We start from the raw sequence: 24,282 nt of genomic DNA on the forward strand, positions 1-24,282 counted from the left end.
AGGTTACCATTGTAATTGTTTTGGGGCACCATCAGCCACGCCCATATAAGACAGTGAACTGAGTCGATAAATGTCCCGTGGGCTCTGATTGCTCCACGGCTTGGCTGCTCCCCCATTTCTCTCCCTCCCCTTGGGCCTCCCTATTCCCCAAGACACAGAAATTTTGAAATTAGGCCAGTTAATAACCCTACAACGGGCTCTAAGTGTTCCGGAGAAAGGAAAAGGTGCACGTCTCTCACGTTAAAGAAAAAGTCAAAAATGATTCAGTTCAGGGAGGAAAGCGCGTCAGAAGTGGAGACAGACTGGAAGCTTGGCCCCCTGCACCAGTTGACCAAGTTGTAAGTGCAAAGGGAAAGTTCTGAAAGGAAATGAGAAGCTCCTACAGGGAACATATGAATACAAATGACGAGGAGGTGAAGCCGCCTCCGTGCCAGTATGAAAAAGTTTCCGTGGTCTGCGCCGAAGATCAAACCAGTCACAATATTCCTTCAGGCCGAAGCCTCATCCAGAGCAAGGCCCTCACTCTCTTCAATCCCATGAAGGCTGGGAGACATGAGGAAGCTGCAGAAGAAAAGTTTGAAGTGGCAGAGGTGGGCTTGTGAGGTTTAAGGACAGAAGCTGTCTCCATCACATAAAAGTGCCAGGTGAAGCAGCAAGTGCTGATGGAGAAGCTGAAGCAAGTTAGCCGGAAGATCCAGCTAATAAGAGCACTGATGGTGGCTACGCTAAACAACAGATTTCCACTGTAGACTGCACAGCTTTCTATTGGAAGAAGATGCCTTCCATGACTTTCAGAGCTAGAGAAGAAAAGTCAATGCCTGGCTTCCAAGCTTCCAAGCACAGGCTGACTCTCTTGCCAGGGACTAACACAGCCGGGAACTTTGAGTTGAAGCCAATCCTCATTCACCATTCTGAAAATCCCAGGGCCTTTAAGAATGATGCTCAATTGGCCAGGCGCGGTGTCTCACGCCTGTAATCCCAGCACTTTGGGAGGCCGAGGCAGGCAGATCACAAGATTAGGAGATCGAGACCATCCTGTCTAACATGATGAAACCCCATCTCTACTAAAAAAAAATACAAAAAATTAGCTGGGCGTGTTGGTGGGCACCTGTAGTCCCAGCTACCCACGAGGCTGAGGCAGGAGAATGGCATGAACCTGGGAGGTGGAGCTTGCAGTGAGCTGAGATTGCGCCACTGCACTCCAGCCTGGGCAACAGAGCAAGACTTCATCTCAAAAAAAAAAAAAAAAAAGAATGATGCTCAATCTACTCTGCCTGTGCTCTGTAAGTGGACAACAAAGCCTGGTGACAGCACATCTGTTGACAGCATGGTTTGCTGAATATTTAAAGCCCACTATTGAGACCTACTGCTCAGAAAAACAGATTCCTTTCAAAATAGTGCTGCTCATTTGCAATGCTTCGACCACCCAAGAGTGCTCACGGAGATGTACAAGGAGACGAATGCCATCTCCAGGCCTGCTAACACCACTGCTAACACCGCATCCATGCAGCCCATGGATCAAGGAAGCATTTCGACTTTCAAGTCTTACTATTTATGAAGCACATTTAATAAAGTTATAGCTGCCACAGAGAGTGATTCTTCTGATGGATCTGGGCAAAGTGAATTGAAAACCTTCTGGAAAGGATTCACCATTCTAGATCCCATTAAGAACATTCCTGATTCATGGGAGGAGGCCAAAATAGCAGCATTAACAGGAATTTGGAAGAAGTTGATTCCAACCCTCGTGGATGATTTTGAAGGATCCAAGATTTCAGTAGAAGGAGCTACAGATGTGGGGGAAAGAGCAAGAGAAGTAGAATCAGAAGTGGAGCCTGAAGATGGCACTGAATTGCTGCAATCTCAAGAGAAAACTTGAATGGATGCGGAATTGCCTCTTATGGATGAGCAGAGAAAGTGGTTTCTTGAGACGGGATCTGCTCCTGGTGAAGACGCTGTGAACACTGTGGAAATGACAAAAGGGACCTAGAATATTCCAGACATTGAGTTGATAAAGTGGCAGCAGCATTTAAGAGACTGACTCCAATTTTGAAAGAACTTCTGCCATGGGTAAAATTCTATCAAACAGCATTGCATGCTACAGAGAAATCTTTTGTGAAAGAGTTGATCCATGTGGCAAATTTTATTGTTGTCTTATTTTAAGAAATTGCCAGCCTTTTTAGCATTTTGAGTACATACATTTTAAATGGATGTATGTACATTTTTTTAGACATAATGCTATCACACACTTAATAGACTACAGAATAGTGTAAACCTAACTTTTATATACTCTGGAAAACCAAAAAATTCATGTGACTTGCTTTATTGTGATATTTGTTTTGTTTTGGAACACAACCTGTAATATCTCCAAGATATGCCTGTATTTCCTTAAAACAAGAATATTCTCCTAAGGATCAGGTAGAAATTTTAAAATAAAAATATCATATTTTATCTTTTAAATTTTTAGTAACAGGGTCATGCTCTGTTGCCCAGGCTAGAGTGCAGGGGCATGATCATAACTCACTGCAGCCTCCATTTCTTAGGCTCAGGTGATCCTCTTGCCTCAGCCTCCTGAGTAGTTGCGACAACAGGTGTGTGTGTCACTATACCTGGCTAATATATTTTTTAAATTTTTTGTAGAGATAGGGTCTTGCTATGTTGCCCAGGCTGGTCTCAAACTCCTGGGATCAAATAGTCCTCCCGTCCCAACCAAGAATACCATTTTTATATTCAAATATTTTTATTTACTTGGTGTTCAAGTCCCAGGTACTTTATTATTTACACAGTCAACTACAGAATTAATGCCTTAACATGTTGTTCATTTTTGTATTGCTTTGGGGAAATCACACTCCGAAAAAGGAGCTGTACCCACCGAAGGTGGTAGAGATCCGCTAGGCCCTTGCTTCCCACCACGGAGTCCGAAATCAGCACCCCCAACTGCAGGACGGGAACCGTGAGTTCGTGCAGGCACATCTTCTGCAGGGCCTTGACCAGGTGGTCCAGGAAATACAAACTGTACGTCTGCATGGACACACAACACACACAGGAGGTCCCAGGAGCAGGTGTAGACCACAAGCATACGGGTCTTTCCTCAGAGAACTCCCTCCCTCCCCATGCCAGCGCATGTCTGCACACAGCAGGTGCTCAGTGTGTGTCCGCACACAGCAGGTGCTCAGTGCGTTTCTGTGGGATGGATGGAGGCTGTGCTATCTTCCTTCCCTCTTCCACTCGTGGGTTTCATTTTGTCACGTGATAATCTTTGTGAACATCAGCACCCAAGTATGAAGATCCTCACAAGAAACACACCCATTCATGGATTTATTCAAATTTATGTGTTTGTTTCATTTTTCCACTAAAATCTACTGACTCATTAGAGACAGAATTTCTTTGTGTGCGCATACAACCACTTAAAAATTTAATATATAGAGAAGAGCTAATGCTTCCTATGATGTTGGACTCGGTTTGTTAAAACCATTACTCTTGAGTGGAACATTAGGAAAGTTGGATGACCTGTTGCAAAAATGTACTTCTAAGAACTGGAGGGTAATCAATATCCAAAGAATGACTGGGCCGAGATCTGGAAGTCAGTATGCATCCAGGGACACAAGCCTGGCTATCAGGCACTGAGGCATCCAGGGACACGAGCCTGGCTATCAAGCACTGAGGCATCCAGTAACACAAGCCTGGCTATCAGACACTGAGGCATCCAGGGACACGAGCCTGGCTATCAAGCACTGAGGCATCCAGGGATACGAGCCTGGCTATCAGGCACTGAGGCATACAGTAACAAGAGCCTGGCTATCAGGCATTGAGGCAGCTAAGGGCCCCATGGGGCTCCACATCGTGCTGCAGGCTGGGCTTAGAAAATGGGGTTCAGGGCCCACCAAGAGCTCCACTCTCTCACTCTCTCTCTCAGGCTGGGTTCTTGAAGGGCTGCACCTCAGAATTCCAGGCAATCTAGGAGGAGGCCATCCCCTCAGGGATGACAGCCAGGCAGAGGGGCCGTGCGGGCAGCCTAGAAAGCACAGGGTCCTTTGAGAGGTCAGTGGAATTGATCACTCCCAGTGAGGCTGATCGGGAGAGTGAGCGAGGGGTGACAGGGCTCTACAGGTCCCACAGGCATTAAAAGGTAATACAAGGACATTGAGAACAACTTCATGGCAATACATCCAAAATGTATTTTCAATAAAAACATCCCAGAAAAACTCAACCCATGAAAACTGTTACAAGAAGAAACAGAAACTCTGAAGAATTCTATAACTATGAAATAAATTGGATCCATAATTTAAAATTTTCCCAAACAGAAGCTCTGGGCTCAGATGGCTTTACCAGAGAATTCTTCCATATATTTAAGGATGAAATAACCACCAATCTTATACAAATTTCTCCTAAGAATGGTCAGAAAGCAACACTTGCTAACTGACTAAAAGGCCAGCATAACTTTTACCACATCCTGAGGAGGACACACAAGAAAGGAAAATTAAACATCGTCTTCCTCACAAGCACAGATGCACACACCCTGGACACAAGAGCCGCCAACCAAAGCTGGTGACATAAAGTGAGTGACAGCACAGCCAAGCTGCCCTGTTGTGATAATCATTAGAAAGAATCAAGGTAATTAATTCAAGGAATGAAGGAGGAAAACATCATCTGCATAGATGGAGAAAAATATAAAAGCATTCATGACTAAAATTATTAACGAATAGAAATAAACTTCCTTAATCAATAAAGAGCTACAAAAACCTACAACAAACATCAATTATACTTCAGAGTAAAATGTTGGAAACTTTCCTTTGAGATAGGGTGCGCAACATAAAAATAGATGTTATCACCATTTTTATTCAACCTCATACTGGAGGTCCTTGCCAGAATATAAGGCAAGGTAAAGAAAAAACAGTGTAAAGAGTGGAAACTAAAAAAGAAAAATGTGTTTGCAGATAAAACGACGATGTACACACAAAATCCAAAATAATCTACAGACAAATTACTAAAGTTATAAAGAGCTTAACAAAATGGATGCTTACAAGGCCAAAATGAAAACAATTACATTTCTATAGTTTATCTGGAATTTAAACATGAAACAAAAAAGCTATATTAACAACAGCATCAAAAATATCAAATACACAGAAATAAATCTGACATGCATAACTGCCATGCAGAAAACTCTGGTCTATTGTTAAGAGATGCTGAAGAAGACCTAAGTCAATGGAGAGACAGACCATGTCCATGGATCAAAAGGCTGAACACCATAACAATGTCAGTTCTCCACAAAGTAATTTACAGATTCAATGCAATGTCAGTAAAAACTCTACCAGGGTTTGTGATGGGTCCTGACACACTGATTCGAAAATACACATGGACGTGCAATGGAGAATAAAAAGAATAGCCCAACCGTCCTGAAGAATGAGGTAAGGAGATTTTCTCTACCAAATACTCATGGTTGTGAAGCTCAGTAATTGACATTGAGATGACGCTGCAAGGACAAAAAACTAACAGGAAGCAAGAGAGACCCCAAAGCAGCCCCATGCACAGGTGGGCACCTGCTCAAGCCCAGTGCAGCCAGCAGGGAAGGTGGCCAGTGACATTTCAGGAAGTGGTGTCAGAACAACGGGACACCCTGACTGCCAAGCTTGAGGCTTGACCCCTACCTCACACCACACACACATCAAGTTCAGGTGACAGGCAAAACTATAAAGGTGCAAAATATTTCCACTTTTTGGAAAAATACTATAACAGAATATCTGTACAACCTCCAGAAATGAAAACATCAAAAAAAAGGACACACAAAAAACTGACCAATTACAAAGGAAAAAACTAATGCCTCTTATTATATTAAAACTACTAATCCCTGTTCCCAAAAAGAACTCCTTAACAGAGTGGAAAGGCAAGGCACGAAGTGGAGGCAGATCTGCTGGTCACACGGCTGCTCATGTGATTTTCCAGAATAAAGGATTCCTTCAAACCAATCAGGAAAAGTCAGAAAGCTTAATTAAGCTTTTTGTGACAGCCTGGAGGGTACATCACGAAAGAGGATCTCCAAGGATAGGAAGCACTGAAGGCCAACCTCACTGTGGCCAGGGGTGTCCCATTAAACCATGGGGAATGCCCCTGCCCACCCACCGGCTGCTGATATTGAAGGGAGTGGCATTAGCAGGGATCTGCGCAGGGCCACTCTACCCACAGCAGGCACGGCAGTGAACTGAATGACCACTATGGAAATCATTCCATGACCAGCATGGCAGCGTGGCACCAAACACCACAGGTGGAGATTCACATCCTCCATGGTCCAGAAAGTCTGTGATGGGTGTGTCCTCCAGGCATGGGGGCATGTGGGCACCAGGACACAGTGCACGGATAGTCACAGAAGCTTCATGTAGTAGCTGTTAACCAGAAACAACCCATCCACCAGCAGGCGGATGGATGAACTATGGCCTGTCCATGTAATGCGTCACCCACAGCAATGCATGAAACACAGACAGACTATGGCCTGTCCACACAATGTGTCACCCACAGCAATGCATGAAACACAGACAGACCATGGTCTGTCCACGCAATGGGTCACCCACAGCAATGCATGAAACACAGACAGACTATGGCCTGTCCACACAATGTGTCACCCACAGCAATGCATGAAACACAAGACAGACCATGGTCTGTCCACGCAATGGGTCACCCACAGCAATGCATGAAACACAGATAGACTATGGCCTGTCCACACAATGTGTCACCCACAGCAATGCATGAAACACAGACAGACCATGGTCTGTCCACGCAATGGGCAACCCACAACAATGCATGGAAACAAACACAGACCACGGCCTGTCTATGTAATTGCCACCCACAGCAATGCACAAAACAAATCATGGGGACACAGCGAGCATGGTCGGGTCCCACAGACAGAGTCCCAGGTGAAGGATGCTCGCCAAAGAGAATCCACCCCAACAAGGCACAGAGAGCAAGTGGACACCCAGTCCTAGCCCCTGGAGCTGTGCGCATGGCTACAGAATGGCAAAAAGGACTTGTGGATGTGATAAGGTGAGGACCCCGAGGTGGGGAGGGTCTCTGGGATAGTCCAGGTGTGCCCTAAATGCAATTCCGTGGGAGGGAGCGAGAGATTTGATCCACACAAAAGAGGAGGCCACGTGACCACGGAGGCCGACCGGGATGAGGCAAGAGGGATCTTCCCCGGCCCCTTTGGAGGGTGTGCCGCCCTCCCGACACCTGGATTTGGGCCCAGGGACACTGATTTTCGGCTTCCGGCCTCCAGAACCATGAGGGGATCAATTTCTGTTGTCTTAACCACCCGGTTGTGGGAGCTTGTCATGAACACCTGTCCTGTCTCGCTAGGTATGTGTTGGACTTGAGTGGGGAAAGAAGGAAGGCTTTCCTGAGTGTCGGCAGTTGGGGGCAGACAGTGGTGCTGTGAAGGCCTGTGGGAGGCTGGGGGCTGATGGGACTCTGTCCTGTCCTCCTTTTTCTGGCTACAGTTCACAGTGGAAACTGGACTTGGGGACAGGTCATGGGGACACCATGCTGTGACCAAGGTCTTGAGCCTTTTCGTTATGTCAACGTACCGGCTTCTGGATACTTGAGGGGTTAACAGTAGAGTCACTTCTGTCCTGTTTCAGTACAGACAGCACTTCCTCGGGGCAGGAGTAGGAAGCCCACTCTTCTATGCTTGTGGGTAAGTCTTCCAGTTGTTTGATAGGAGCTGGGCTTTGAGACTAGAAAGGGAAGAATACAGGATTTACCTGAAACGGTGGAGTTGAAACAGCAGACACCCCCCGGCCCCCCAGCATGGCTGTGCAGCAGACAGGCCACAGCCCTGGGGAGCCGGCATTCCCCCCACCAGCAGGCCCCAGCGAGCGCCCAGATCCAGCCTCTGACAGTTTCCAGGCACTGCACGCAAAGCTTTCTGCCCCGTGCACAGCCAGAGTTGGCCTGGGGGTGCCCAGGCTCAGGACTCCCGAGAGCTAAGGCTCTGCAGCCTCTGCCTCCTGCGTCTCCCCTCAGTGACAGCTGGCTGGTGAGCTCAGCAGTGCTGGTGCCAGGGTCCGGGTGTGAGCGTCCCGCTCTGGGAAGCTGGGCAGCCAAGTGGTTTCTCAGACCTGCCCGGCACTTTGAGAAGTGTATACTTGCAGAGAGAAAGGTTTCATGGGATGAAAAAAACACTTTTCTCACTGCTCTGGGACCCAGGCCCTGGGCTGTGTCTGCTGCCATGGCCTCTGAGCCCGGCAGACCTGGCACAACGTGCTCTGTGCAAACTGCGTGCGTTACATGGCTAGCTCCAGGCCCAGGATTCCAGCCAGGGACAAGCCAGGGTGCTTTACAGACATTCCCTCGTATTGTCCTCCAAGAACCCTGACAGGGAGAGAAACTGAGGCACAGAGGCCGGCCGGGGCCCAGCCTCTGCACTGAGGCCACCTCGGGCTCCTCCGAGAACCCTGATAGGCAGGGAAACTGAGGCACAGGCCATCCCAGGCCCGGCCTGTGCACCACGGCCACCTGGGCGTCACCTGCTTGGACTCCTTGACTTTCTCCTCCTTTCCCTTCTCCTTGTCCTTCTCTTTACTCCTCTCATTCTCCTTCTCTTTACTCCTCTCCTTCTCCTTCTCTTTACTCCTCTCATTCTCCTTCTCTTTTTTAGGCAATAACGGATGTGAGCTGGTTGCTGCCAGGGGTCTGTTTTCCGGAACTGATTTTCCTGCTGTCATCAAAGAAACCTGGGCAGGGATGAAATCCACATTTGCAGCACTGAAAACCCACCCACCGCCCACTCCGCCTACCCTCCACTCCTGGATGAGGGACGCTCAGACCCGCGGGGCTCCCCAGACTCTAGTGCTCTGGTGGTCTTGCATCCCCGTCAGCTGCCGTCAGGGGAGCCCCTAGAGCACGGAGCTGGGCTGGCCCGGGGTGTGGGCACTGGGGGCTACAGGGACATGCCTGTGAGCATGCTGGCCCTGCAGGTGTCCCTCAGTCTCACTCCACTGTCAGGGACACAGCAGGATACCCCTGGCCCTGGGGCTCCCTGCTGGCCATCCCACACCCTCCCTGCAGCGGCCCTTGTAGGGGATGTGCCCAGGCAGGGAGGACACTGGGCACATCTCCTTGGCAGGCCCTGCCGGCCCCTCGCTGCCCTGACACATGGGGGTCTGGGGCAGGCGTGGCTGGCCCTGGGGGAGACTTGCCACTCCTCAGGTGAATGAGTTCGAGGTCTCTAATTAAGAACACATGAGAATAACGTTGAGCAATTCTCCTAGAAGAGTCACAAAGAATGGCAGCGTGGGTGCCCACGGCCCCAGGTCTGGCAGTGGTTGAGGCTGGTGGGGGGCTAGCGTGGAACATTCTGAAGACGGGATGGGGGGGCCTCCCTGCCTTTCCTGCTCTGCCCATGGCTGGGCAGTGGCCCTCTTGAGATGCCCTATGGGGGCTCCGGGCAAACTCGTCCTCAGAAGAAAGGCCTGCCATGCCTGGCGCTGCCCTGCTGAGGTGTAGCCTGCGGGAGGCCTGGACAGACGCACGGGGTGGCCCCCAACAGCTGCTCCTGGTGGGCTTTACAGGGAGAGGTGGTAGGAGGAGCAGGACAAGGAGGGGGGTGGGAGTGGGGCGCAGAAGAAGGCTCTGGAAGCCCCGTCAGTGGGCGGTTCAGGAGCTGTCGGGCCCCAGCTGCCAACAGAGGCACCTGCTGCTGCCTTGGCGTGGCGAACCAGGCAGAGGCAGTTTTGGGTGGTGGTCGGCAAGGGTGCCGGGGCGGGTGTCAGGGAGGACCAGCTGATCTGGAGGGCGCCATGAGCCCCTCCCTTGGGGAGTGCTGGGAATGTGGAGGGTGCAGGAGTGAAGAGGGGAGTCTCTTGTTTTTGGGGAGCCTCTTGTTTTGGGGGAGTCTCTTGTTTTGGGGGAGCCTCTTGTTTTGGGGGAGTCTCTCGTTTTGGGGGAGTCTTGTTTTGGGGGAGTCTCTTGTTTTTAGGGAGCCTCTTGTTTTTGGGGAGTCTCTTGTTTTTGGGGAGTCTCTTGTTTTTGGGGAGCCTCTTGTTTTTATGCTGATGGAATCATTTGGTAGAGAGGAAGAATCTGATGTTGCAGGAAATTGCTCACATCTCAAAGGTCTTTAGGAAATGATGGGAAAGACTCTGCTATCTTTAAAACGCTCACTGCAGTGTCCCCAGCCCGAGGCCCGTCCCGGGAGGCGCTGCGGGAGCAGGGGAGCCTGCGCGGGGCCTCACCTGCCAGATGTGCCTGAAGAAGGCGTAGGCTGCAAGGCAGCAGTCCTCGTAGCCCTCGGCGCCCGGCGACAGCACCAGGGCCAGCAGGATGTGCACGCGGGCCAGCGCCTCCAGCTGCCGCACGCTACGCAGCTGCTCCAAGGACACCGCCTCCTCGGCCTCGGACACGGGGCTCCGTGGGGGCATCTGCACAGCCATGTACTCCCCTGAAACACGGGGTACCCGAGGCTGAGCGGAGGCCCGGCTACGGGTCTGTGGGCTCCAGGCCAGTCCCTTCCCTGCCCGAGGCTGTGGTGGACTGCCCGGTGCCTCGCCGACCCCCGGTGCTCCACTCTGCTGAGGGCCGGCAGCCAGGGGAAGAGCCACGTGTTGTACTTACTCTGCAAAGGCTGAGCTTGGCCGCCCACTCACCCCCAGGGGCAGCTCCACTCTCAGCTCCAGCCCCAGGCCCCCAGGCCCCAAGGGCTCTCCTGCTGGCCTGTGTGTCCTGGAAGCCTCATGAGGTGCACCTGGCCTGGGCACCCCGTTCCTGTCCCCAACTGTCCCGAGGGCCTGGGAGTTCTGAACAGGGCCCACACATCCTGACAGGGGGCTAGAACCAGCGGCCGCGGGGAGGGTGGCCCTGAGCAAGCCAGCATTGTCGAGTGCTCTAGGACGGCCCTGCTGTGTGCATGTGTGTGTGTGTGTGTGGAGTGGCCACCCTAGCTGGGCTGCCGGCCTCTGCTCTTCACGGCAGGACTGCGGGAGCCACCCCATGGGACTCTCCATGCACACCTGCACTCCCCACAGAGTTTCTGCCCTGGGTCACCCTGGGCTGATGCCCAGGCACTGGCGGTGTTTAAGCGCTGGATGATGCCAGTGGGGCCGCCATTGTCTGCCCAGGTCCCCACTTGCCAGCAAACCCCCACTTTCCTGCACTGCTGTGAGCAGGGGCTGGGTGGCCAGGGGCCTGCTGAGGAGCAGCAGCTGGAGAACGGAGCCCCCACCTCGAGTCAGAAGCAACTTTGGGGATGGCTGAGGTGCCCACAGGGTCTGAGGTGCTCAGGACCCCCGCTCCCCCAGCCTCCTGAGGAAGGCCGCCTCCGGGCCGGCCCAGCTGTGTGCCTGAGAACATGCCTTCCGCCTGACCTGGATGGAACCTTTCTGTGAAGGTCATCTGGTGGCAGTCAGGCTGAGTCCCTCAGGGCCCCTGCAGAGGACGGCGCTGAGACGCGTCAGGGCCCCTGCAGAGGACGGCGCTGAGACGTGTCAGGGGCTCCTGCAGAGGACGGCGCTGAGACGTGTCAGGGCCCCTGCAGAGGACGGCGCTGAGACGTGTCAGGGGCTCCTGGCCTCCAGAGCCTGCACAGACATGTGGATGCCCAACGGCCGTCCAGACCACGGAGCAGGAAGCAGAGCTCTGGGGAGCGGCGTGGGGTCAGCACCCTGCCAGCGGCGTGAGCTCACCATCCGGTGTGGGCTCTGGCTCAGGGGCGTCGCCGGGCGGCTTCATGGCCAGCAGGATCTCAACAGCCCAGTGGAGGTGGAAGACCACGTCCTCGAGAGGAAAGTGTCTGTGGTGGAGCCACTGGCCGAACTCCATGAGGTACTCCACCTTCTGCCACTCCGTCTCAGGCTTCTGTGGGATTGAACAGAAAGGGTGACATCCTCAGGATGGCCCTGAAGGCATTCCTGATGCAGTGAAACACTTTTATTGCTCATTTGCTACAAGGAAAGGTTCATTCTTACCCCCACAGTGATCGTTTGCAGGCCGCCTCTAATGAGACCAAGTTGCCATTTAGGCTCATTGGGACATTTCAGATATAGCTGTTTCTTTTCACAAGCAGCATGTGGGAAGGCTGCAGCTTGGCGTCTCCTCACCCTTTGCAGATGCCACCCTCCTGGGGCCTCCCGGGTCCCCAGGCATTCCCTGCGCCGCAACAGGACACAGGACAGGGGTCCTGCTGTCGCCCTGTCTGCGGGTGGCCCTCTCTGGGTGTTTCTGTGGGCAGCCCTGTGTCCCTGCTGGAAAGGAGGCCTCTGCAGGGCAGGAAACGTGCTTGCCCTGTCCTGTGTCCAGATGCAGAGCCCAGTCCAAGGCCTGGCCTGGCCCGTGCAGACTTGGCCACTGTCGCTACGGAATTGGATGAGGCCACCCTAACCTGACCCTTGCAGAGCAGAGCCCCAGCCCTGCGATCCGGGGTCAGCCTGCACCGCACCCTCCGCAGCCCTGCGATCCGGGGTCAGCCTGCACCGCACCCTCCGCAGCCCTGCGAGCCGGGGTCAGCCTGCACCGCACCCTCCGCAGCCCTGCGAGCCGGGGTCAGCCTGCACCGCACCCTCCGCAGCCCTGCGAGCCGGGGTTAGCCTGCACCGCACCCTCCGCAGCCCTGCGAGCCGGGGTTAGCCTGCATCACACCCTCCCCTCCACAGGTGTTGCTGGGGCCACGGCCACACTCTTCTCCAGCAGGGTGGACCTCGCACTGGCACTGCCCCACGCACCACGCATGGATGTCGCTGCCACTTCATTTCTGCTGCCAAATATCTGTGGCTCTCTGATTGCTGGCCCATGCCACTTATTCAGCCATGAATCTGCTGGGCGCTGCACCGGCCGTCACAAACAGGTCCCTGTGGGGTGTGAGTGGTGCGTGTGGGATGTGGGGTGTGTGCGGGATGTGGGGTGTGAGTGGTGTGTGTGGGATGTGTCGGGTGTGAGTTGTGTGTGGGGGTATTGGGTGTGAATGGTGTGTATGAGATGTGGGTTACAGGTGTGAAGGGGCGGCCTGTGGGGTGTAGTGTAGGTTGCGTGGGAGTGGGATACGTGGGGTGTGTCTTGGTTGCAGCTGTGGGCTGTTATGTTGGGTGTGTCTGTGGGTCTAGGTGCAAGGTGTGGGTTTGTTGTGGGTGTTGGGTGTGAGTCCAGCCACTGCAGGATGGAGCTGCAGCATCTTGATGGGGAATGCAAGAAGAAGAATGGTGGGAAAAGCAGCCGTTTGGTTTTGGGTAAGATGCTGGCCCCAGGGCGGGGCCAGGCAGACAGCAGGATTCACAGGTCTAGGGGGTGGGGGGTCTGGGCTACAGAATTGCTTGTGGGTAAAATGGGCGGCAGTGGTGCTTAGCTCAGGACATGGGGTGAGATCAGATGGCCGAGGTCCTGCCCTTAGCCCAGGGCCTCCTCTGTCATGAAGAGGTGGAAAGGGGAGAAGGATGAGGAACCGGTGAGGTGGTGGGGCCTGGGAGCCACGTGAAGGATGCCCATGGATGGGGAAGGAGGGGAGCAGCTGTGGAGGCCGGCGGTGGCTCCCACAAAAGCTGTGCATGTTAGGGAGGGCCTTGGCCCTGATGGGAGGTTCAAGGGAGAGCGGGTCATCTTCTCAACAGAAGTGCGGGGCCACCCAGCGTCCACAGGCTGAGGAGTGCCGGGGACCCTGCCTCACACCGTATAACTCATTAACATAACAGCTACAACTATAAAACTCAGAAGAAAACAGGGGAACAAATCTTCCAGACCTTGGGTTATGCAACAGTTTCACAGATACAACGCCAGAAACGCAAGCAACAAAACAAGAAATAGACAACTAGAATTTCATCACAATTTAAAACATGTTTGTGCCACAAATCATGCCAGCCAGAAAGTGAAGAAGTGGTTGAAAAAGCAGCTCACAGAATGAGAAAGGGTTTGTAGATGATGCTCCTGCTAAAGAACCTGCATCCACAATACACCATGAGCTCCTATAAGGCAACGAAAACCAAACAACCAGATTAAAAATGGGCAAAGGACCGCAATGAACACTTCTTCAACAACCCACAAATGGCCCATAAGCACGTGGGAATATGCACCCCGTCATCAGTGGCTGGGAAAATGCAGGCAAACACGAGGAGACACCCCCTTCACACCCGCCGGCACAGCTAGAACAGGGAGACGACATCAAGAGCTGGTGAGCGTGTGGAGAAACCGCAGCCACACCCTGCAGGCGGGAAGGCAACCCTGTGAGGCCGCTGTGGGAGCCAACCTGGCACTTCATCTGATGGCCCCACAGAGGGCGACCATGTGCCCAGCAACTCCACTGCTGGGCTGTGCCCTCGGGGGACGAGGACGGGGCCACGCCAGAACTCAGGAGCAAATGCTGACCGCAGCATTCCTCACAGCAGGCAGATAATGAGAAACAACACAAACAGCCATCTGTGGACTGTAAGACACGCAACGGAATATGACTCGGCCCTAAACGGGAATGATGGGGATGACCCTGGGCGATGTCATGCTGAATGAAGGACCCACATAATGCTTGGCTCTGTTTACAGAAAATGTCCAGATCTGTGGCTTACTGGGGCCGATGGAGGGAGGGATGGGGAGTGAGTGCTAATGGATGCAGGGTTTCTGGGGGGTGACGAAACCTTCTAAAATTGTATGTGGGTGATGATTATATAACCCTGAGAATTTACTAAAAACATCACATTGTACCTCTAACAAAGACAACTGAAGGAAGGACTCGGGTAAGTGAAGACAGAAAACACTTTCAAGGGTTTCTGCCCCAAGGGCCAGCGTGGCTCAGCTGGGTCCTGCCTTCCCCAGCCGCCCACAGCCTCCCCTCCTCAGGCCCTTCCTGCTTTCCCTGGAGAAGGCCACGTCCCTGCCTGATACCCGCCAACCCCAGCAGGGCAACTGCCGAGGAACGACGTGGCCTCTGGTTCCCCGGAGCGAGGCGCAGTGGCTCCCTGTGGCTCCCCACAGCGGTACCCGGGCGTCTGCCTTGACCACCCAGTGCCCTGAGCCGGCACTCACACAGCACCGTCAGAGACCCCCAACCATCCTCAGTTCCCGACACCGAGGGCCGTCTGGACCCCAGAACAATCCAAAGCCCTCAGGGCAGGATTGCTCTGAGCCGGAGAAACAGCTCGCGTAACAGAAAAGCCTTTTAAGATCTTCACTAATGTTGAAAGGTTCATGCCTTTCACACCAGGGGCCTGGGATGCCTTTTCGTCCCCAAGATGAAGTTCTCGGGTGTGCACCACATGGCCCTTGCCCCTGACAAGCAGAGGCATCGACTCAACACCAAAGCGCCCATCTCCTCCTGAGCCCATCCCAAGTGCATCGAGGGAAACGTCTGTCTTGCCTTCCTGGGGGTAGGGAAGAGACGCCAACGTCCCCAGAACGCCCACATCCCAGGGCCCTGCAAAGCCCTGCTCTTCTCTGCAGCCACCCGCCCATCAGGGCCCCTACCTGCTCTCCTCTGCAGCTGCCCGCCCATCGGGGCCCCTGCCTGCTCTCCTCTGCAGCCACCCGCCCGTCGGAGCCCCAGTGCCTCCAGAGGAGCCTGGGCGCTTCCACTTGGGGCATCAGCCTCTGGGCCCCCCTCACCCTGCTCAGGGACGAGGACCTGACCATGACCCCTCCATGCTGGAAAGGAACCACTGAAACCAGCTCCATCCCCCGTCCCTGACTGGTCAGCAAGAGGAGTGCCCGGGGCCGCATGGCACATTCTCTGTGCCCGTCAGCCATGGGTGCTCTACGTGCTGCCCACGCCAGGTCCCGGCTGAGCTTCTGTCCACACGGCTCTCCCTTTCACTAAAGGACAAATTTTACCACGTGCACCCACGCTGATGGCTTCGCACCTGCAAGGCCTGGATGGCGCTGTTGTAGCAGGCCAGCTCTCCAGACACGCTCGGTGAGTTCAGGGCCAGGCGGTGCCACATGCGCGCCAAGTAGTCCTCACTCTCGGCCTTGAATTTCTGTATTTCCATCGAAAAATTCTGCCCGAGCTTGGCCTTCACGATGACCATATGCTTGAAGATCAAGCTAAAGAAAGGGAAGGTGAGAAACCAACGTCGGGATCGGGTGGCAGAATTTTAAATGTGGGTGATGCAGCCCGGACTTATTCCTCCACTTCCTGCTTAAAAAGACGAAGCAAAGCAGAGCCCAGGTGAGGGGAGGTCTCGGGGGTGAGCGGGGGTCTCAGGGCTGCGCAGGGGGTCTCGGGGGCGAGTGGGGTTTTCAGTCCCCGCTCTCCCTGTGTTGAATTCTCCTGGGGAAGTCAAGTCTTCCAGCGCAAGTGGGAACCTGGGGAGGCCCGGGCAAAGGGGGACAGCATGGAGCAGGGGAGCACACTCCAGGTGGGGGAGCAGCAGGCGGGTGCTCACAGGCGGTGGGGGGGAGCACACTCTGGTGGGGGAGCACACCCCCGGTGGGGACGCAGTGGGTGGAGCACTCACAGGTGGTGGGGGGAGCACTCACAGGTGGTGGGGGGAGCACTCACAGGCGGTGGGGGGAGCACTCACAGGCGGTGGGGGGAGCACTCACAGGCGGTGGGGGGGAGCACTCACAGGCGGTGGGGGGGAGCACTCACAGGCGGTGGGGGGGGAGCACTCACAGGCGGTGGGGGGAGCACTCACAGGCGGTGGGGGGAGCACTCACAGGCGGTGGGGGGAGCACTCACAGGCGGTGGGGGGGAGCACTCACAGGCGGTGGGGGGAGCACTCACAGGCGGTGGGGGGGAGCACTCACAGGCGGTGGGGGGAGCACTCACAGGCGGTGGGGGGGAGCACTCACAGGCGGTGGGGGGAGCACTCACAGGCGGTGGGGGGGAGCACTCACAGGCGGTGGGGGGAGCACTCACAGGCGGTGGGGGGAGCACTCACAGGCGGTGGGGGGGAGCACTCACAGGCGGTGGGCCGTCCTTGGCAGCACCTGCACAGCCTCGTCCAGCACCTTGAGGCCACCCTCCCAGTCGTCCTGGTCGGCATGGCTGTGGAAGAGCAGGCCGTAGAGCGCAGCACGGAGCGCCAGGTCGTCCTCAGCCCCTGGGAGGGAGAAGGAGGGGTGTCCTTGGAGCTGCCTGATCCCTCATCAAAGGTGCCCTCAGACCTCCCGGACTAAGCTGCCCATCACACTGCCCCTGAGGTGGAACCGTGGCTACAGAGGTGCCCAGGCCAATGCACGCCCCGCAGGGCTGAAGTGAGCTGTGCACCTGCGTGGCCCCTCCAGCCCTGCACCGGCCACCCGGGACTCCCTTTCCGTTGCGGAAAGCAGCTGTCTTCTCTCCTTGCTGGTTTCTGCCTGTCATTCTCCATCTCCTTGGAGAATTCTGCGTTCACAAACACAGCCCTGTGTCCCCACGTATTAAAGATCGGCGAGCAGGACTCGGGGTCCTTTCAGGAGTTGTATGGAAAGCTCCCCCGCGGCCGAGGACACAGCGCCACGTGCGTGCTGGGGAGTCCTCACGCTTGGCGCCCGCGGCACGGGAACAATCCCCGAGTCTCCACACAGGCAGCGGAGCCACGTGACACGCAGAGGCAAAGGTACCCGCCTTCAGGGCACATGCAGAAACCGCCTGCCTGCCAGGAGGTGAGCCCCACCCAGCTCCACAGGGCACCCCGTGGGCCGTCAGCGCCTCTGAGTGCATGAAGCCAGCAGGGTGGATCCTGGTGGGATGGAACCCTCAGTGTCTGGGCGAGCTGCAGATGAACTTGAAGGGCCCTGAAGAGATGGGGTGAACACAGGGCCGCATCCCTCACACATCCCCACTGAGCACAGAACCCAGCCCACTCTGCCACCTCCCGGCCAAGAGTCCTTTTACGTCAAGGATTCCAAGAGCCCCGGGAGATCCAAAACATCAAACCAAGGCCATGGAGGCCCCACCTCGGGAAGGGGTGCTGAGTGGCGGGTCTGTGCCCTGTTGCTGCCCCAACCCAGCACAGCCATGGCGACCAGAATGCTGACGCGTCCCCTACCCGTCATGGGTGCTGCCCGGCCCAGCCTGCACACCCTTCCCCTGACGGTAATTCCCACACCCTCCCGGCTCTTTCAGAGGTCAGTGAGGGATCTGTCTCCTCTCTTTTCTCTTCTCTCTCTCGCCTCTCTCTCTGCTCTCCTCTCTCCTCTTCTTTCTCCTCTCGTCTTCTCTCCCGCTTCTCTCTCTCTTCTCCTCTCTCGCCTCTCTCTCTGCTCTCCTCTCTCCGCTCTCCTCTCTTCTCTTCTTTCTCCTCTCGTCTTCTCTGTCGCCTCTCTCTCTCTTCTCCTCTCTCCTCTCTCGCCTCTCTCTCTCCTCTCCCCTCTTCTCTCTCTCCTCTCCCCTCTTCTCTCTCTCCTCTCCCCTCTTCTCTCTCTCCTCCTCTCCTTCTCCCTCTCTCCCTCTCTCATCCCAGGAATAAGCTTCAGTGAAGCCTCGTCTGGAAAACACTTTGGGTCTCAAGTCAATTTCTGCTGCATCGAGCGCCCGAGAACCATAGTGGGCACCAATGCGGGCTCCACCCCCATCTAATGGTAGCGGATCTTGGGTTTTCCTGGCTGTCTCCACACCCTGCCACCCCTCACCTGGCTACCCTCCCGGGTGCTTCCGTAGCCTGTACCCCTGCCACCTTCACCCCTGCCGCCTGTACCTGCCACCCCCACTGGCCCTGCTGTGCTGCTTGCAGGTCTCTGGGCCAGGTCGGGATGGCTCTTGCCTCCACCCACCCTCTGGAGCCTTCTCAGACTACGCAGCCCCTCACGCCCTTTCTCTTTTCAGAAGTCTGGTGCTTTTCTGTAATTTTAAAGATAAACAGTACGACCCTAAGGAAAGACAAACCCCTTTCTCCCAGCGCCCTCCCCCAGTACTCTGCAGGCCACAGTGCTGAGGGCTGGAGTCCGTGTCATCCTGCACCAGCCCCGTCACGCTATCAGCAGGACTCGCCTCTGGTGCCAGCACCTGGACCACCGAGGCTCACATCACAGAGCGTGGAGCCTTCTTTCCCTTCTCTGACTCATTTTTCATGAGACTGCGTTCTCCAGAGCCGACCCGCTGGGTCTAGGGAGCAAACGTGCCCATGGCTGGAAGGACGGCACCCATGGCTAGGAGGACGGCACCCCATCGGATGCTGGGATCTGTGGGCTCACTGTGGCCTTCACACTCTGCCAGGCCCTCCTCACCCAGGCACTGGCCAGAGAAGCGGGTCTGCATCTGAAACTTGGGAACCCTGAGCCCTGCTTCCTCCCGCTTGAATTCATTAAACCAGGGTCCGATGAACTTGGAAACCACACATAGGGTCACAGGGAGTCCTCTTCAATCCTGCCTAAGTGGAAGGCTCACTTTGAGGTGTGACCTCCTGATTGACCCACAGCCATGTCCTGGGACCACCCAGTACACATCCAATTCACGGGCGGAGGCGCTGCAGCCAGACCCCACCCCTCATGCATTCCTGTGGACCGTCTCCTCCTCCCCGGAGGCCGTCAGCTCCGTGGTGCCTCCGGGTGGGTGAGGGCCATGGACTGTGCATGAGGAGGAGGGTGGGTGAGGGCTGTGGACTGTGCGTGAGGAGGAGGGTGGGTGAGGGCTGTGGACTATGCGTGAGGAGGAGGGTGGGTGAGGGCTGTGGACTATGCGTGAGGAGGAGGGTGGGTGAGGGCTGTGGACTGTGCGTGAGGAGGAGGGTGGGTGAGGGCTGTGGACTGTGCATGAGGAGGAGGGTGGGTGAGGGCTGTGGACTGTGCATGAGGAGGAGGGTGGGTGAGGGCTGTGGACTGTGCATGAGGAGGAGGGTGGGTGAGGGCTGTGGACTGTGCATGAGGAGGAGGGTGGGTGAGGGCTGTGGACTGTGCATGAGGAGGAGGGTGGGTGAGGGCTGTGGACTGTGCATGAGGAGGAGGGTGGGTGAGGGCTGTGGACTGTGCATGAGGAGGAATGTGCCTGTGCTGAGCTCTGGGCCTCGTGTTTCCACAGCACAGCATGGCCGTCCCGCCTGATTAAAGTATTGATGGGGCCTGGCTGAGCTCTGGGCCTCGTGTTTCTACAGCACAGCACGGCCGTCCCGCCTGATTAAAGTATTGATGGGGCCTGGCTGAGCTCTGGGCCTCGTGTTTCCACAGCACAGCACGGCCGTCCCGCCTGATTAAAGTATTGATGGGGCCTGGACGCTAAGCATTTAGCTGCCAGACGTGGTGCGAGTATCTTCCCGTCTGTTCACTTCTTACTGTTCTGCACTTATCAGGATTCAGGAGCGTACATTTTCGTATCTGTGAAAGGTGCCTCTTTCCACAAAATCTCTGCTATGCTCAATTCTACTTTCTGATATTTTTTCTAGAATTTGAATTTTTAAAACTACTTAACTATTCACTTGTCTGATGTTTATTTTGGTGAATGGAGTAAAATGTAGTGTGTCTTCCGGGTTCTGCCCAGAGGCACAATCCCCCCTCCACAGCCTCTTCTGCCCGTGCCACGTTCTGAAGGGGTCTGGGCTGCCCAGAGGCACAAATCCCCCCTCCACAGCCTCCTCTCCCCATGCCACGTTCTGAAGGGGTCTGGGCTGCCTTCTGCCTCCCCAGGGCTCTGATCCACATCTCTGTCCTCGTGAAACACCCCACAGGGCTGACAAGAATCACAAGCCGGGTTGTGGACAGAATGTAGTTATGACTGAGCAGTAACCAGAGTGCACCCTGGCCACGTCCTTGCTGCTAAAAGTCACCTGGACCCCCATCACTCTTGTAGATGCGGTCTCTGAGGTTGGAATCCTAAGGCTTTGGTTGAAGGATCATTAGGATATTTTTCAGACCCTGAATGCCAGCAACCAGTGCGGAGTCCCCCACAGAGGAGCGGGATAGGGATTGGCCCAGGAATGCCTTCCCAAGACCCTGTGCTCTTCCACGCTTCCGTTCTCTCCAAAACCCTCAAGACCCCTATCCCCAAACTCCTCAGGGAGGTGGGTCTGAGGCCGTATCCCCATCTCCTGCTCAGCAACCCTAGGATTAACCCTTCCTCTGCTGCAGCCTAGCCTCTCAGTGGATGGACTTGCCATGTGCATCGGGCTCATGCTTGCAGGACCAGCAAACCACACACACTGCGGGGGTTAGTACTCAACTTAGTAATTACACATGGCCACACTTTTGTTTATTATTTTAAATCAACTTTGCTTCTCTAAATAGACTCTAAATGCTCAAGGTAGGTTCCACTTTTCTATTCCACAGCATTTAAAGATTTCCCAAATACACATTAGGACTCTTAACAGGGATAGTTTTTTTTAGCAGACAACGTTTTTTTCTATAAATGTGAATTGGTATTCTAAGATGGTTCTATTGTTCTAAAGTCAGTATGCATTTTTGTGTGTTTGTTTTTGCAGGAGCGTGTGTCCACGTTTTTTGTGGAAGTAGAAAAATGGGATTTATCTGTGAGCACAGCCGAGAGGCCAGACTTCACGGCAGCCACGACCAGGGAGAGAGTGCCCACTCTGCACTCAGGGGTGTGTGGCCCTGGACAAGGTTCATGTAAACCAAAAATAACATTCTAAGCCCCCCAACCGACTGAATGGACCCTCCTCTTGGCCAAGGGCCTTCTGAAGTATACCTGAAAAACGAGTTTGGTGGGGTCGGGGGCGGTAGGGGGCGAGGGTGGACAGGCCTCATTATCCCCTCTCCCTTTGGAGCTCAGGCACAATGGACCAGCATCCACATGAAAGCTCTAAAGGCTGACAGAGTGGACGCTTTGTAGCCGTAAGACACCAAGTTCCAGCCTGATTCTAGCATAGCATCGCATGACAGATAGCAGGCCTGAAAGAGATCCAAGTATTTCATACCCAAGTATCTTTCTCTGACATATTTTGAAGTGGGCCGCACAGCTGTCTCTTGGGGGGAAAATCCACATCCTGTGGAGAATGCCCTTTTCCCTCTCCAAGCCAGGGCAGAATTAACCAAGAGTCTGGTGCCTTTTTGTCTGTTGAGAGCTCGGAAGCCAGTTACCTGGAGGCTTCATCTGCAAGATAAAAACCTTGGTCTCCACAACTCCTCATCTAAACCTGGACATCCGTTTCTATTGATTCCAGGTCTTTAGATAATAACTCTTTCAACAAATTGTCAATCAGAAAATCTTTGAATCTACCAGTGACCTGGAAGCCTCCCCTCCGAGTTGTCCCACCTCCTGGACCAAACCAATGTGCACCAGACATGTATTGATGTCTCTGCCTAACTCCTGTTCCCCTAAAATGTACAAAATCAAGCTGTAAACCAATAACCTTGGGCCCAAGTTCTCAGGACCTCCAGGGGCTGTGTCACGGGTCATGCTCCTCACACGTGGCTCAGCATCAATCTCTTCAAATAGTTTACAGAGTTTGACTTTTTTCGTGGATAGTCAGAAGGTCCTGGCTCTGGCTTCACTGTATGTTGAAAGGGAATTTCATGAGCTCATTCCTGAAGAGCACTCAGGTGCCTGTCATGCATCAAATGCTGAACAGACATTATCTGGAGTTATTGCCAGGTGGCTTCACGTCAGGGCACGGGAATTTAAAAGCACCACATGTTTAAAATTGGGCTCAAGTCCTTCCCTTTCCTTGTACCTGGAGCCCGTGGGTCTGTCTGTCCTGCTACAAACCTGGAAGAAAATATCCTTCGGTCATCCCGCCACCTTGGAAGTCAGCCGTGGGCCACTGGTGCAGAAGCAGCGTCTTTCCTTTCTCCTAAAGTAACACAAGTAAACGACACGTATACTTGAAAGTTGCAAGACAGTCTTTCACTGTGAGATAAGAAACTCCCCCTCTGAGCTCTGTGTTCATCTCCTTAAACTGCTTGCTATTGCCATAAGCAGCTGTAAATTAACCTGACAATGTTGTACTGGCCACTATCACCAAATTCTAAAGCTTAACAATCTACAGCCAATTAATAGCTTAAGTTATTTTAATGTAAATTTTTGGCAAACAACTCAGGAACTGCCTCTTATTTCCCTTTAAAAACCCACATGGAACTGCCTCTAATTGGAGTGCACATTCAGGACCGCTTGAATCGATGCTTCCGGATTACAACCTTCAAGCTTGGCCCAGGTAAACTCTCTATTTATACCAGTTTTGCCTCAGCTTCTTCCTTTTAGGTTGACATCATTTTGCTTTTCATTTTGTTATAGTAGGTAGCTAGTCAAACATGAGTGGGGCAGGAGAGGCCCCGCCGCCGCGCACCAGGAACTTCAGGCAACCATCAGGTGATGGTCAGGCAGCTGTTAACTGTCTCTCTAAAATAATAATTGGTCTCAGCCAGCACCAGGGAAAGGCCATCTCCCAAGAGACAGAAAAAACCTGAAACTGGTGACGAGTAGCTTCCTGATACGATCTCAGGAGTTGGACGAGCGGGCTCAAGCACGCACACTGAGAGGAAAAATGGCGGAGTTTCACTGGCATATGACCTCCTCTAGGGACACGTGACTGGTAAGGGACCACCTCAAGTGAGCACGTGCAAAACTCCAGTAAACACACTGGGCGTGCGGCCCCTCCCAAGTGCAGGCAGCCACCATACACGTGGACAGTCCACCGCAAGGGAAGCATCTGGGGAGAAATCATGAAATACGCTGGAAGTCGGCCCATGTATTGAGACAGCCAGGTGGGAAGGGGTCCCCAGAGAATCTCCGATCGGCTGCTCGCTGAGAGGAATGTGCATTGGGGTGGAGCCACAGAGGCTCACGCCACTTGCAGTGGGGAGGAGCCTGGCCCCTCCTCCCCCCGGGTGAACCTGGGATTCATTCGGTGAGGTGGGAAGTGCACTGGCAGGAAGCACTCTCTCACTTCACTAAGAGTCTCTGTTTCCCCTTTTCTTCCTTTCTACCCAATAAAACCCTGCCTTTCTCACCCTTCAAATTGTCTATGAGCCTCATCTTTTGTGGCAATGTGACAAGGACCTCGTCTTTAGCTGAACTGAGCAAAAGTCCCACAACAGTGTGAGACCCCCAAGTCAAAGGTGAGCCATGCACGTGATCTCTCAGGTCTCCCGCTCGGTCTCTTCCCAGTGTACTTTCCTTCCTGTTCTAAAGCTCTTTAATAAACTCTCACTCCTGCTCTAAGACTTGCCTCTGTCTCTCCTTCTGCTTTATGCTCCTCAGTTGAAGTCTTTCTTCTGAGGAGGCAAGAACTGAGGTTGCTGCAGAGCCCCCTGTGGGTTCGCCGCTGGTAACGTGCTTTGAGGTTGCTGCAGCCCCCCGCGGATTTGCTGCTGGTAACACGCTTTGAGGTTGCTGCAGCCCGCTGTGGGTTCGCTGCTGGTAACATGCTTTGGTGGTGTGTGACTCAAATACGTCTGCTGCTAACAATTTGGCTCTATCTAATTACAGATATCAGCTAAATTTCTGAAATACTAAGTCAC

At 54.2% G+C, this 24,282-nt stretch overlaps 1 protein-coding gene across 1 annotated transcript in view; it reads right to left on the reverse strand.

The window, feature by feature from the left end:
* CFAP46 (cilia and flagella associated protein 46) overlaps positions 1-24,282 on the reverse strand; it is a 129,201-nt gene that overhangs the window by 56,877 nt on the left and 48,042 nt on the right. The window contains 8 exon segments of the mRNA XM_024253782.3: positions 2,870-3,018; positions 7,572-7,721; positions 8,514-8,720; positions 10,221-10,426; positions 11,667-11,838; positions 15,813-15,996; positions 16,859-16,997; positions 22,532-22,616. Coding sequence (XP_024109550.2) covers positions 2,870-3,018; positions 7,572-7,721; positions 8,514-8,720; positions 10,221-10,426; positions 11,667-11,838; positions 15,813-15,996; positions 16,859-16,997; positions 22,532-22,616 — 1,292 coding nt within the window.

The sequence above is a fragment of the Pongo abelii genome, chromosome 8, assembly GCF_028885655.2.
Source record: "Pongo abelii isolate AG06213 chromosome 8, NHGRI_mPonAbe1-v2.0_pri, whole genome shotgun sequence".
Lineage (NCBI taxonomy): Eukaryota > Metazoa > Chordata > Mammalia > Primates > Hominidae > Pongo > Pongo abelii.